Below are 15,593 nucleotides of genomic sequence, written 5' to 3'. Positions count from 1 at the left end.
ATGCATAAATTAATCCTTGAAATTAAGTATATGACGACTAAATTCTAGTAAAAAGTAAAAACTATATTCCTTTCTCAATGAAAATGAAATTCTTTTCAAGCGCTATATAATTAAGTATATCTCTTCTTCCTGACATTCTAAAAAAAAATCAATTATAATATCTAGAATTGTTTCCTTGTCTATAGTTCTATTCTTCTATAGTACGTATTTTATTAGTTTATTATTATTATGAATAATTAATAAAAATTAATTATCATTACTGTGAAAACCAAACCAGTGTCCCAACCCAAGCAAGCAAGAGGTATGCGTCAGTCTATGAAGTCCAATAAAGCTCTTATGAAAAGTGCTCTCTCTCTCTCTCTGCTACCACCCTCACTCCTCTCTCTTCTTTCCCTTAGTAGTTAGTAGCAAAGCAAAACTTCTCTAGTACGGTGCATCGCGCTCTACTTCTACCATCACATGCTCAACAAGTTCGTGATCTTACTCTTATCAACAACACACCCATCCTTCCACGCAGGGAACTTCAGCCACGTGCTCCTCTCATAGGTATTACTGTAACTGCTATTCTTCTCTCTCTCTGCGATGGTCTTTGTGCCACTCTTCTTATTTCTTTGGATGCTTCCCTTCTCTCTCTCTCGGGTTTCGAGCTCCCTCTCTCTCTTTGTTCTCTAAAGACCGAACAAAATGGCCTTCAGAGGAAGAAGATTCACCTTTCTGTCTTCACATTTTGCCATACCCAAATGCCCCCCCTCTCTCTATGCGGTGAGTTCCAATTCGCAATGCGTTTGTTTCTTCTTGCTTGCGTGTTGCTGCAGTCTCCTCTGCTCCAGACACCTTCTCTGTCAGAACAACCATTGTTTATTTTATTTTATTTTTCTATTTTCGATATTTTCTCCCAATATTTTAGTATCCCTTCCTAAATTCTCTTGGAATATCTATTTTTTTTTGTGTTTGGACCTTTTTCCTTTTTTTTTCCACTGTTGAATTTCGTCATGGCAATAGTTTACATTGTGCTTTTCTTGCAATACTCGCCGGAGACAGTATTGCACATACTTTTCTACAGATTCTGGGTTAGTTATAGGTGTTTTGACAAATCGTGCAAGAAATACTTTGGAAAAATTAATGAAGCTGGGAGTTAAATAAGTTAGGTCGTGTTTGTTTTATTTTTTTTATATATTTTTGGTTCTGGTCAGAGACCTCGTGATGCCCGACTGCCATTGGTCTAAGAAATTTTTGCACACAGAAAGAATAAAAAATGAATTCTCCTACTAAATAAATGGTTCCTCCACATGTGAAGGCAGAGAGCCTTACACCAACACCACTGTGTTAACCCTATTGTGTGTGGCTATGGTTGACAACTGTGAAATATTTCTAATTGTTTTTTTTTTTCTGTGTGTGTGTGTGCGAGCCGTGTTTATGTCCCTCTTGTAGCTTAATAAATATGTTTATTTGCTTTTGTATTGTAGTTGACAATTTTTTGTTATTGAAAAATTGGACGCTGTGAAGACTATTGAAGTAGTGAAATCTATTGATTGAGCATACCAACTAAGTTCTTGGCAATACAAAGATTGTTACATAGTTATTTTGAAGAAAAAAATAATATAGAAATTCCATTAAGAGATTTTTTGGACACCTTTTGTGACTTGTGAGGTTTGTATATTCCAATTTCCAAAATGGGGTGTGTTTTGTCAAGTATTGATGAGGATGAGAACATTCGCAAGTGCAAGGAAAGGAAGAGGGCGATTAAGCAGTTGGTGAAGATTAGAGGGGAGTTTTCTGATTCCCTATTAGCTTATTTGAAAGCATTGAGGAACACTGGTGCTACCCTTAGGCAATTCACTGAGTCTGATTCGATTGAGTTTGAAACTGCCTCTAATGGCATTGCTGAGCCGGCTTCTCCATCTCATCATCTGCCTGCATCCCCTCTGCGGCCGCCACCACGGCCTCCTTTTCTTGCTGACAAGAATACGGTGAACGAAGATGAAATACTAGAGAATGCCGACAGCAATGTGCCTCCGCTGCTAATTGACTCAAGTTTGAGCTCGATAGGGCTGTTTCGAAGCACTGATAGAAGAGAAATAGTAGAATCAATAGAGGAGGATAATTGGGAAGAAACCAAAACAGAATTTGAGGATGAAGAAGCAGAAGCAGAAGCTGCTGCAATTGCTGAAAGATTGCGTAGGGGAAAACAAAAGTTGATTGAACCAGTTGACGAAAATTCCTCTGCTATGAGTTTGTACAGAAAAGAAACTACAGCTATGCCTGTGGCGGTTGGTAGAAGTGGGAAAACATTGGAGGCTATAGGTAAAGAGCTGGATGATCATTTCCTGAAAGCATCTGGATGTATAAAGGAAATTGCTGTTATTTTAGATATCAGTGGAGGAGATACACTTCTACGGCAGAATTCTGGGCATCTTGATAGTAAGGCTTCATACTATGTACCATTGATCATGTGTTGTTATTGCCTTATTGGTTGGCCCTTACCTTTTGGCTCCTGTCTTTTCGTTTTGGTACTTTGTGGTTTGATTTGATATTCATATTTTTAATAATGCATCTTTTAATACTTTGGAAGTTTTTAGATAGTTAGATCCTTATATTACTAGGACAATTGTATGTAACAAGAACTTAGGAAGTTCTTAGATTACTAGAACAATTGATAAGGGTGCAGTTTTATAAATGGTAACTTAGAAGGTTATCACATTTTAAGTGATTGCAGAATATGTGGGTCAACTTGTGTGTCAGTTGAATTAACATGTCCCATAACCACTGTTGCCTGTGAATAATTGATTGGCTAACATGGAAACTATGCTTATTTTTTTCTTAATTTTTCTGAATTACATCCATCAAATAACTATCAAACTTCTACATTTTGATTCTCGTGATATACCATGTTTTGTGGCTGGTTTATTGTACTTAACATTTGTTTTAGACATCATTCATTCCCTATGTGGTGTGGGTGGTGACATATTTTTTACTGTGGCTATGTTATTTGTAGGGAAGAGAGGCAATTCTGCAAAGGTCTTCAGTGTACTATCATGGAGTAGGTATTCAAAATCACCCCCATCCACCAAAGATGGTGCTGAATTTTCTGGTCGTAGTGAACCATGCAAGCCTGGAGCTCATTGTGCCACACTTAAAAAATTATATGCAGCAGAGAAGAAACTTTTCAAGGCATTAAAGGTAAGCTAATAAATCTAGCTATCTGACTTTGTAGACAGGAAATTAGAAAGTTGCCAATTTAGTGTGGCCCATGTATTATGAGTCTGTATAAGGGACAAACAGCCAATTAATGCAAAAGATATCTACTGAAAGAAAGATCGGGAATAGAACTACAAGGCATATACAGGGGAAGGTATTGAATATTGTTAGTTAGGATGAGGGAATTAATTGGAGTCAGTCTTTAGTTAGAATTAGTCATACTGACATCCATTCATTCTTTTGTGGCTTAGTAATCAAGAGGAAGAATATAAATGCAGACAATGAAACTATAGTCTTTGCCTATAGTTAAACTGCCATATATTGCACCAAATTATAAAATTTATTTCAAATTTATCTTGATCATTATATATTTTTCTTTTATCTGAAAGGAAATCTTTGATTTTGGATTTCAAATCTTTTTGCATGAATGTCCGTCATTTCTCATTGTTCAAATGTCATATAATGTAGGAGGAGGGAATTGTTGCATTGGAGTTTGACAGGAAGTCCATGTTATTGCGTAAACAAGAGGATGAGAATCTTGACGTGGTCAAGATTGACAAAACTCGATCAAGTGTTGATAAGTTGGAGTCCGATTTAATAAGCCTAAGGCAGTGCATCAGTGACACAACTTCATCAATTTTGGAAATGATAGATGAGGAGCTTTTACCCCAGCTGGTTGCATTAACTGCAGGGTATATTTCTCAGAATTTGATGCAATAGACATTTTCCAACTTAATGATTGTGCTAATATCAATCTAAGTTTCACAATAATGTTTTCTCTTATCTTAGTAAGATGTTTGAAGAAATATATTCCCTTTGTCTCATTTATTTTGTCACTTTTTGAATATTTTTGTCTCAAATTATTTGTCACTTTAGAATATCAATAAAGTATTAGTTACTTTTTTTTTTTTAATTCTTAGAATGTGGGTTTGGTGGGCCTAACTCAACCCCAAAAGCTAGCTTATAGGGTGAGGGTTGCCCCTCACTTGTATACTTTATCTTGGTCTTATCTCTAGTCGATGTTGGACTTGGTTTTTTCTCAATGCACTCTCACGCCCAACAATTTTGGGCTTGATGTGTAGATAATATGGTGGGTGGTCCCGTTTAATGGATCTAGGATAGACTTAGATACTATTTTAGAATGTGGGTTAATATGGTGGGTGGCTTGTTTAATGGATTTAGAATAGGCTCTGATATCATCTTAGAATGTGGGTTTGGGCCTAACTCAACCCCAAAAGCTAGCTCAAAGGATGAGGGTTGCCCCCTGCTTATATACTATATCTTGACACTATATCTAAGACTAATAATACCCTCAAAAAATAAATGCCCAAACCCACATTCTAAGACTAATAATACCCTCAAAAAATAAATACAGTATTAGATGTATAGCTGTGATTGTACAATGTAGTTAATAAATGTATTTTAGTTAGATTATTAGATTATTTTATTATGAGAATTGGTATAATCAATTATTTTCTTAAGATGTGTGCATTACCTTAAACAACAAATAAAATGAGACGTAATAGAGTAGCAAGAAATAGAGTGTTTTGTATCTCATTCAGTTTCGTTCTTAAAGGTACCATTTTGCCATTACTATCATGTTATGGATCTGTCATTGATTGTCTGTCCATATTACTGTTTCTCAATTGGTGTAAATCCAGATGTTTGAGTAACTAGTTACATATGGCTGCAAAATCTTTAATCTTTAATGATAATAAGGAAAACAGTTCCTCTTTGATTAAAATAAATAAAAAAACTAGAAGAAAAGAACTAAAATTGATAATGTAAGTAATCAAGGAATGCAAGATTAATAATGATAGTTAAAATAAGAGAGAGAGGGGAGGTTCAAAATATTCCTTGTTGAATTTACCTGATAAAAAACAAAATGTCTATTGTCATTTTCTCTTGCCCTATGGTGAAGGTCTTCTAAATACATATTGAGTAACTTATGTGGCAGATATTGAAAACAATTAAACAGTGTAATAATTAGAACTGAAATCATGGCATGGGTTGGGTTTTGCTTTAACATCTTGATTGTTTTGTAGGTTGACACAAATGTGGAGGACAATGCATGAGTCCCATAAAGCCCAAGCACTCATCTCCCAGCATTTGAGTAACCTCAGTGATAATCATAACATGATACTAAATTCGGAATATCATCACCAGGCTACTATTCAATTTGAGACTGAGGCTTCTTATTGGTATAATAGCTTTTGCAAACTTGTAAAATTTCAACGGGAGTATGTGAGGACCCTCTATGAGTGGATTAAGCTTGCTGAAAGCCTCAAGGATAGTAATGAATGTAGCAATCATTCTTCTATTCTTGCCATTTGTGATCAGTGGGAGCGTGGGCTTAATGAGTCACCTGACAAGGTACTTTTGATCAAAATTTGATGTCAATCTTGTTTCCTTGGGCTTTGTTTATTCTTGACAGGTATAAGACAGTGTTTATTGTAATGTTGTGTGTTGTGTATGACCACACGGCTTTTATTTATAATGAGTAAATAAGATTAATATTGATTAGATAGCATCAATCTAATAATGAGTAATAATGACTAAATTACTAATTACTATCTAATCATAATAACATTATAATATCTAATCTTAACAACAGGAAAAGTAGAAACCCTTTAGTCAGAACTGTTTCACTATTCTCATTCATGTCTTTCTTCTCAGCACCCAAAAAAATCTCAATATGTTAGTTTTCAAAATTCAGACTATCGTAACTGCTTTGTTTTGTCTGCAATGCTTCCTTCATAATAGTTCTGTTCTTGTTGTTTTCACCCAATGTAACACTACTGGCCTTGCCTCTGCATTTCCAAGGGACTCAATTTTTACTTTTCTTAGTAGAGCAGAAGAAAAACGAGCATAGTCCAATCACCAAGTACTTGTGCTTGGCTTCAGGCCAGTATTTGCTAGTCTTGTCTGTCTAATGTAACTTCAAACTCTAGACCATATGGTTGTAGAGGCTCTGGTAATGTGGTACAGATATCATGTCAAGAACTATATGTTGCATAAATGCTCATGAATGTTTTTTATATCTAGCAATTTCTTTGCCCAAAAACTTTGATTTCAAAATATAAGCTGCTTGCTTGCATTATGGACGTTTTCGAAAGTCAATCTGCAATATTGAATGACTTGTTTGAATTTGAATAAGCACTGTCTTTTCTTTATAATGCAAATTGTGTCAAGAATTTTATGAGTGGTTTGTCTTGTAACTAGTAAGACTTACAAATGTGCATGCACTCTGGTGTGGTTACAGGAGACCTCTGAAGCAATAAAAAGCCTTGTGTCATGCATCCGTTCCATAACTGGCCAACAGATTCAGGAAGATAACATTCTGAAAAGGTTAGAAAAACTCGATAGGAAATTCCAAAAATGCTTGAACTCCTTGGCTGAGATGCAGCAAAGAATTGATGGAGATATGGCTGATACAAGCCCCAGGCATCCAATACATCTTAAGAAAACTGAAACCGAAGCCCTTAAGAAGCAAGTGGAAAGTGCGAAAGCAAATTATTTGGATGCTGTTCAGTATAGTAGGGCCATGACCCTAGATCACCTCCAAAAGACACTTCCCCCTCTCTTCCAGTCACTGATGGAGTTTTCAAATGCTTCAGCTCAGGCTATTGAGGCTATCAATACCACAGGAAAGCCAGTAGAGTAGAGTGCAGGACATTGCATCACATCTTTTTTTCTATTGCCTGGTGCTTTGGATGGTATGAGCACAAAATATATGTATTGTAAATTGTGTTCTTGACAGTTTGTAAACTGAAACAAAATTGTGTTCTTGACAGTTTGTAAACTGAAACAAAATTGTGTTGAGCCATTTTTGTATGGTATCAAAATTATATACACTTCTGTATATCCCTTCCAAGCAACCAAGTACTGAATTTTTTAAATGGGGGCTGAAGCCTGATGGCTAGCAAATGTAAGAAAGAAAAAAGAAAAGTTCTCGTTGGATAGGATGTTTAGAAATCTAATGGTTGTGTGAAGAGCAAACGAGGGGCAAGGACGGTTCTAAATATTTAAGTATGATTTGAAAATTATCATATTATTGAGACTGGCTGGTACTTCTGCACAATTAATATTAGCAAATAAGCATTCTCTATTTGGGATTAATTATAATTAAATTTTTGTCTAAGTCAATTTTAATATATCAAGTTGGCTTAAATATGTTTTTTTTTCTTGATATATATTTGTTTTTGACATTTGGTTCCTAATAAATTTTTCTTTCGAATCGAGTTTCTAATATTTTAAAAGTTTTGTTCGAGGCCTCTGTTATTAATTGGAATCTATTAATTGCTTACGTGACCGTTAATCGGACATGTTAGCATGCGACATGTGGTGTCACGTGCTTACGTGGATTTTTTTAAAATTTTTTTAAAAAGTAATACGACGTTGTTTGGATTTAGGTTTTTTTCCGTCAATCCAAAGAACTCATCCTCTTCCAAATCCTACTCTAATTCGTTGCAAACCAGCGAAGAAGATTCCAAAACAGTTCATGTGAAACTGATGCTAGAGTGCGTTGTCATCTTAGCTTCACGAACACACGAGTCCCATGCTTTGGTCTTAAAAGTAAAGGCTCCACCACCACCACCTCCTTTGCAGAGCAATGTGGTGCTGTCACTGCGCGCGCCATTAGATTTGGTGACTTTGCTGGACGTAGGTGGAAACATGACCAGCCCGAAGGTTGACATGCTGAAGTGCGTGATGTGTTTAGTTTGAAGTTGGACAAGCGGTTGTCGCGGACAAGGTAGCAGTTGCCATTAAGGACCTTGATCACGATGTAGTTGATGCGATTCTCGAGGCCGAGGAGAAGGTTGCGAAGGCCGACATTGACATCAATGGCGACGATGGAGAAGCCGAGGCGGGCAAGGGAGAGGCCGATGTTGGCAGTGGTAGTGGTCTTGCCCACGCTGCCCTTGCTGGAGGTGATGACGGCAACACGCGGGATGAAGTCTGAGAGCTCGGGCTTGCAGTTCCACTAAAGGAGGGCGGATGGGGGTTTGGGTTTTTTGGGGGTTAGGGTTTTAGAGGGGAGAATAGGGGTGGAGGAGGAATGTGGAGTTGGGAGCGGTGGTGGCACTGGGGAGAAAGTGGAGAGAGGGCATTGGGAATGAGAGAGAGAGAGGCAGAAGAAGAAGAAGAAGATGAATGATGAAGAAAAAACATAGTGGTTGAGTCATTGAGTGACCACTGGAAGTAAGAAATGGAAGGAGAGAAGGTTGATTCTTTCGGTTTGAGGTTTGCTTTTTCTTTTAACTTAAATCCAAAACACATCGTATTACTTTTTAAGAATTAAAAAAAAATTCCATGTAAGCACGTGACACCACACATCACATGTCAACGTGTCTGATTAACGACCACATAAGCAGATAACGGATCCCAACTAACAATTGGAACCTTAGACAAAACTTTTAAAATATTAGGGACTTGATTCGAAAGAAAAAATTTATTAGGGACTAGATGCCAAAAACGGGTATATAGCAGGGACCAAAATCATATTTAAGCCTATCAAGTTTGAAGTTTTTATCCCAGCAAATTATATAAATTCTGGTTTGGGTTGTGAGATCTAATAATTGTTTTAGGCAATGATAATCAGTATGCCATTAGTTATTACTTCCCGCACTTCATAATCCTACACCCCCTTAATTTTTATAATAAACTAAAGACCCACATTACCCTTCTTTATTCCCCATTGCCCATTGGAAAGTGAATATATATCATCCTAGACTAGATCTAGAGTACAGAGGAAACTTGGCTTGTGTCTTCTCAAATACTTGTTCTGCAATAATAGCACTACTACGGTCAGAATGTCCTAGTCTCAAGCTTGGCGTACTGCTTTGTCATAATTTTGGATTGGCTAGCTTCCAAATCATTATCCATAAATTATGAGATGAATTTGATGAGCTCATGGTGAATTTCTCGTAGTTGTTATGATTCTCATTAATGAATGTCACGAACGAAGATTTAGAAATATTAATAGCTAATGGGGAGATTTGTTTCTCATTTATAGGAGATATAAAGATAGTGGTTGGGATTGAAGAAGATATAATTCTCGAGAAGATATTGAAGGAGAGATAGAACACTAACAAGGTTTTAAGCAGTCAAAAAAGTTTAAAGTTTAATTGATTTGTTTTTTTTTTACCCTTTTGAGCTTTTGACTTGTGATGAGAGAAACTTAAGATCTCTCTTTTGTCTTTCCCTTTTTAGCCAATTATAAGTCAACTCTTTTGGAGAAAACATATGTCTTCTAAAGAGAGTTGCTTTGGCCTTGTTGCACAAGAACAAAAAGGAAAAGATACTTTTGAAGCTTAAAAGGTTAGAACTAAATTCACCACATCCGGTGACAACGAAGAGAGAGAAAGAGAGAAATGGTTGTCAGATTTTCTCAAACTTCAAAAGCATCAATATGATTCTGGTTGTTTTATTTCTTCAAAAATTTTACAAAATTTTTCCTATTACCTTATGATATTTAGATGGTCTCATGGACCTATGAAGCTATATTATGCTTCTGATATGAACTCGACTAATTCTACTAACTCTGATTAAACTTTACTTCCTACCTGGAAGTTTTTCTATGGCTTTTTTGAGTTTGCACTTTATCTAATTAGATTAGAACTTCTCTGGTTCTATCTTTCTTCAAGAGCTTCCTGACTCTTGATTATCTTATTCATTTTGAAGGCTTTTCCTTGTCCTTTTGGACTTTATTTTAGCAAAGTTTCTCACTTTTGACAATTGCTCTGCCTTCATCTTGGAAGTTACACTCTTGGTGACAACCTATTGTTGAATACACATTTCCCTAGTTTTAATTATGACAACCCATTAGAAATGCAAATTTTAAGGAAAATGAGATTGTGTGATGACTAACGAGGGGCAAGGATCATCATCAAAGTCAAGATATTCATCATTCTTATGTAGACTATGATGCAATTTCATTGTGATGCATAGATAATGCATGATCTTGACTTCAATACATCATTTGATGTAGTCTTTGATCGAGAATTTTTATTTTAGTTTATTTGACTTCTCTTTAACTCTTATTTTCTCACCTTAACTTAGTTTTGGTCTTAGGCAAATAATTGAACTTAATTGATAATTGTTGCTTATTTTTGGATTTTTGTGCTTAATGGATCTATCTGTCTTGTGCAAGACGTATGGGATGCTAAAGAACTCCAAATGGAGCATGTGAGTAGTCCCTAGAAAGCAAAGGAAAAGAGATACAATTTTGTCAGAAATAAGATTGGGCCAATTCTGTTGTTTTGAGAGTCATATTAGGCTTGGAAGTCAGAGTCTTTGCACTTGAATTTTAGGCTAGGAAATTAGGCTTTGTTTTGTATAATTAGTTTAATTAGATAGATTAGTTGAGTCTTATCAAGGTCCATCCTTTCCTTCTGACCAGTCACTATATATATTAGTGTAGTTAGTTAGTTACTTTATTTTGTACAAAAATAGAATTTAGAATTTTGTAGTGCAAGTTTTAGGATCAAACTTTTTTCTCTCAATTGTTCTTCATTTTTCTTCCTCTCTTCATCTTTGTTCTTCTCCTTTCTTGCACGATTTTTTTTGCTCTTCCGCACTAATGATAATCATGGGAGGCTAAACAATCAATCAATCCAAGAATCCAGTTCAAGTAAGGCTGAACTTGAGTTCTGGTCTAGTATTTTAATTCTATGTGAATGTTCATCTTCTTCTTCAATCCTATTTTTGATTCTTATGATTATGAATGTGCTTAGGATTGAAAATGAATTAGGTTATGGATTCATTTCCTAATTTTGAATTTAATCACATATTTTGGATGGTATTTCAATCTGATTTGTCATTTCAACGAATTTAAGGATTAATTCGATTGAACTACCTCTAATGACATTGACTGAACTTTTACAATATGATCATTATCTGTAGAACTGTGATCATTCAAAATGTTTGGTTTGGTGAATTGGATTGATGCTTTTGAATCTATTTCATTACCTATTTCATAAACTCTATCAGTTTCTACATTTTATGCATTTTTGTTTGTGTTTCTGCAATTTTTGTTTATTGTCTACAAACTGTTTGTTGAAATTCCCCCTATTATTTGTAAGTGGATTGAAGTCGGAACCAAATTGAATTGTATCTCTGAGTCAACATAGGTTATTCTTGTACTACAAAATTAATCCTAGTTTTATTTGTTTTGAAACGATTCGACAATCATTATCATACATCTCAAAATCTATCTTGTCTTGATTCTAGTCTATTATCATAGTATCATTTTGATGTTCTCATTCTTAGAGTCCTTACTTACACCATTCTGATGTTGACATTGGTACAACTTCATTCTGATGTTGTATGCTCATTGTAGCCTTTGATAAATTTTATATGTAAAGCCTTCTTGATGTCTTTGCAACTTAGTAAGGTTGAGATCTTAAGAGGCAAGCACTAACTTCATAACACAAATGGCTTCTTTGAAATATTCGTAAGCTTCTAACTTGAAAGGTTGAGACATCACTTCTGAACTTGTTATGAACTCATCAAAACTCTTGCTATGCTTTATTCATTGTAAATCTTTCATTGTATCATTTGAAGATCTTTCATAGCTTTCCTGCATATGATGTTTTGCTTTGAGATAGTTCTCTAATGTAGATGGAAATTCATGGAATGTTCTTCTTATAGGAATACTTTGATGAGATGGCATAACAGACTTGTATTCCAAACATTATAGGGTGAGCTTGTTGTAGCATGTTATGTTTCTTACTGTTTTATTTATTTATTTGACCCTTTGAATGGCCCAACTAGATTTTGATGTCTTCATGACAGATGTATAAAATTCTATCCTTGACATTCATGCATTAGTCTCATGTCATTTTGACTACTATAGCATAAGCAATCTTCAAAACATTGCAGTTGTGTTATATTGTGAGGACAGAATGACATCTTTATCTAGATCATTAATTTCCTCCAAGATAAAAGTCATATTATTTCAACACTTCTTAATGAAAGATATAGATCTTTGTCTTAGATTTTCACAGACACTGAGAACATCTCAAATGTACTTTTGTAGCTCAAGCAATCTTTAAATTATTGCACACATAACAAGTTGTCTAGGCAGATCAGCATCGGAAACTTTAGGCTCAAATTTGTCCATGTTCCAGGTTGTTTCAGATCATGAATTGTTCAAAAAAATTTAAGCTCTTTCTTCAAGCTTTCTATAGCCACAAAGAACAACTTAATTTCATTTTTGGAATTCCAGATACAATGTCCAAAATGAACTCATCCTGTCGATGAAATTTCATTTTGAGTGTGTCGTGGCAATGTTGTTCTGTCATGTTTATTTTTCAAATCTTCTTGTCCTTTAGTTGTTGATTACTTCTCATGGCTTGAAATTTTCTCTTCATCTAGTGAGCATGTTGACTTCTTCATTGCAATACATAACCAATGACACTTTGAGTCTTCTTTTGAGCATTCAAGCTTATCATCCTTTTTGAGTGACTCATGACAGTCCTCTGAGTTTATTTAAATTGTTGTTCTATGTAGAAATTTTCTTTTCTAAATACACTTAATCAAACTCATCAGTAGGCATAACCTCAAAAGACTTATGATTTGTGTTCAAAAGCTCTGGATAAGATTTGTTGGAATCAAAATAAATTTATCTTTGAGAGCGAGAGTGAACACCCTTCGGCTATTGTTAACATGATCTTGCAACAGGTTGATCCTGTCAACATTAGCATTATGTAGCATAAGCATCTTGGGGCTATTCAATGTGTTGATCGTCATATCCCTCCCATCAGATGAATCCATCCAGAGCCTAATCAATTTAAATTGAATAGTGATGGATCAGTTCATGATATCGAGAAGAAATCTATAGTTGGAGGAGTGTTTCGAAATCATTTTGGTGTTGTGGTTTTTTCGTTCTCCTCGAATATTGGTTTTGCTTTGTTCTACATACTTAACTGTGGGCAATGTTTCATGGAATTGATATAGGATGGAAACATGGTTTCAAAATGTTTACTGTGGAGTCAAATTCCCAAATTGCTATAAGTTTATTGAAGCCCCTTGGTTTAGCATTGTAAAGAGTATCCAGAAGTTCACTTTGAAGGGTGGTTCGTTTGATCGGGTGCATGTTTTGCACAAAGCAAACCAAGTGGCGTACAAGTTGGCCAATTATGGCTTATCTTTAGACGGTCGTATTTACGTCTTTGATTTTATTCATCCTTGTTGTACGGACGCCGTTATGGCTGATGTTTTTAATGCAGTTTGGGGTTTTTTAACCCCTCATTTCCACCAAAAAGAAAAAGAAGATGAAATTTTGTAAAATTTTTGAATACAAAATTTCATCTAGAATGTGAATCAAATTGCATAGAATATATTTAAATATATATATATTTTTTTCCTACAAGAAAGTTTAGGTGAGCTACCGGAACCCAGTAAACATTAACACATTTAAACATGGAAGATGATTTTATATTATATTATCTTTTTTCTCTAATCTATATAATTTTACATTAATTTAAAATATTTCACTTTGAAACTTAATTAGTTTTATATCACGGCTAAAAGATCTTGTGCATCGATATCCTGTATATTTTATTTTTACATGGGCATAAGAATTGAATTGATAAATAAGGAGTTTACACTCTCATAAAACAAATAAATAAACATAGTCAAAATTTGATTTAATGCCTTTATATAGAAATATTTTATAATGATAATGTATATAAATTCAATTCAATTTTAAATTATTATTGTTATCAATTTTATACAAGATGTTTTTTGTCTATTAAATAATGAAAACAAAAAATTAATATATATATATATATATATATATATATATATATATATATATATATATATATATATATATATATATATATATATATAATATTGTTCTAAGGGTACTATGCTATCTTCTATGGAGGAGTTTGTTTTGTTACAATCTTTCCATGTCACTAGTCATCTTTCTAACGCCCCTAAAATTAAGGAGGTTATTTGGCACATACCTTTATATGTTTGGCTTAAATGTCTTGATTGACTTAAATATAAAATATTATTATTCAAATTTAAAACTAAGATAAGTTTATATTTTATTATCCTTTATTTTTTAAATGAAAAATTTGTTATTATTTAAAATATTTTGCTTTAAAAATAAATTTTATTTTATATTATGTTAATTATTTATATTTTAAATTAAATTTAAAAAACTCAAACATTGTTGAATACAACACTAGTTGTAGACAAATGTATTATATTTATGTATAGGTTCTTTAAAGTAAATGTGATTTTATATAATTTTTATATAAGAATTGGAATATCTTTTTAGTCAGCTCTAAAACAGTTACTGGACTTGTTCAAAAGAGTTAAGTTTATTAGAGTTACGTAGGATCATGATTCATGATGAATTACACTCAAGGTTATGTAATTTAAATAAATTTTATGAATTGCGGCATTAAATGTTTAGACATGTTAGGATTAGTAACATTTTATTTTTTTTCTTAAATACTTTTTATTATTTCTAATGTTAGACTCACAAGTACCCTGGTGTTACCCTACCCAGTTAACAGGCTTGGTCCTCGGCCTTATCCGAAGAAGCAATGGCCAAGGGGGAAAAAATGTTTATATAGTGGTGTGATAAAAAAATTTAAATCATTTTATGTTATTTTTATAAACGGATTGAAATTAATGTTTCATTTTATCTAAATTAATATGTGAAAGTACATATTATCTTTGTGGTTGTTAGTTTTTTTTTTAGTATGTTATATTAATACATCTATGTTAAATAAAATTTCAACTAATTGTGACATATGAATACGTAATGAATTTATAATAACTGGGATAGAACGGTAAAAAAAAAAGATTATAAGTTGTGAAATAACTAGCAAATACTGATGGGGGTGGGGGGCAAATTGTAAATTTGTTGTAAATGGGGACACACGTATGCCTATGGTCCTTGGGACGAATTTATGCGAAGCATATTAGGAGAGTTCTGATTATTTTCATTTCTTGTGAAGCAATTTTGACTTTTTTAATGAATAAAATTAATTTTTCTTTTTAAAAAAGGAACTTATGATAATAGATTTAAAATGTTCACTCTTTTAACAATATTAGAACACAAACAAAAAAATTAAATTATAAAAGAATCAAAACTAAAAGTTAATTAGTGTATTAATACAGAAGAAAAAAAATATGTAAACTTCAATATAAAATGATTGTCTATTATAGACAATATGGATGAAATTAGAACACTTCTTTGAGGGATCGAAACATAAAAATTAAATTAAATTATGATTTTAAAATTAATATATTAAATTGACCCAACAACTAAAAAATTCATAAAAATTGATCACATATCACAAAAATCAAATAAAATTAAACAAAAGATACAAGATTATAACAGTATAGCAAAAGAGATTTAATTTTTA

The 15,593-nt window shown here is 33.5% G+C and overlaps 1 protein-coding gene across 2 annotated transcripts; it reads left to right on the top strand.

Moving 5' to 3' along the window:
• Positions 1-297: 297 nt before the first annotated feature.
• Positions 298-7,060, top strand: LOC100809759 (uncharacterized). Of its 2 annotated transcripts, none has more exons than XM_006597860.4 (6): positions 298-546; positions 1,467-2,421; positions 2,996-3,180; positions 3,667-3,890; positions 5,244-5,571; positions 6,461-7,060. In XM_006597860.4, exons 2-6 carry the CDS (start codon positions 1,674-1,676, stop codon positions 6,860-6,862), a joined length of 1,887 nt encoding a protein of 628 aa, XP_006597923.1. In that variant the 5' UTR covers positions 298-546; positions 1,467-1,673; the 3' UTR covers positions 6,863-7,060. The 2 variants fall into 2 exon arrangements, with proteins under 2 accessions (XP_006597923.1, XP_003547572.1); XM_003547524.5 differs by lacking the exon at positions 298-546 and adding an exon at positions 559-762.
• The last annotated feature ends 8,533 nt before the right edge of the window (positions 7,061-15,593 follow it).

This window comes from Glycine max, chromosome 15, assembly GCF_000004515.6.
Source record: "Glycine max cultivar Williams 82 chromosome 15, Glycine_max_v4.0, whole genome shotgun sequence".
NCBI classification, from domain to species: domain Eukaryota; kingdom Viridiplantae; phylum Streptophyta; class Magnoliopsida; order Fabales; family Fabaceae; genus Glycine; species Glycine max.
This window is presented reverse-complemented; position numbering and strand designations above follow the sequence as displayed.

Coding starts and splice junctions, on each gene's coding strand:
- LOC100809759 (XM_006597860.4), top strand. CDS start 1,674: ATGGGGTGTGTTTTGTCAAGTATTGATGAGGATGAGAACATTCGCAAG. Junction 3,181..3,666: donor AACTTTTCAAGGCATTAAAG/GTAAGCTAATAA, acceptor CATATAATGTAG/GAGGAGGGAATTGTTGCATT. Junction 3,891..5,243: donor CTGGTTGCATTAACTGCAGG/GTATATTTCTCA, acceptor ATTGTTTTGTAG/GTTGACACAAATGTGGAGGA.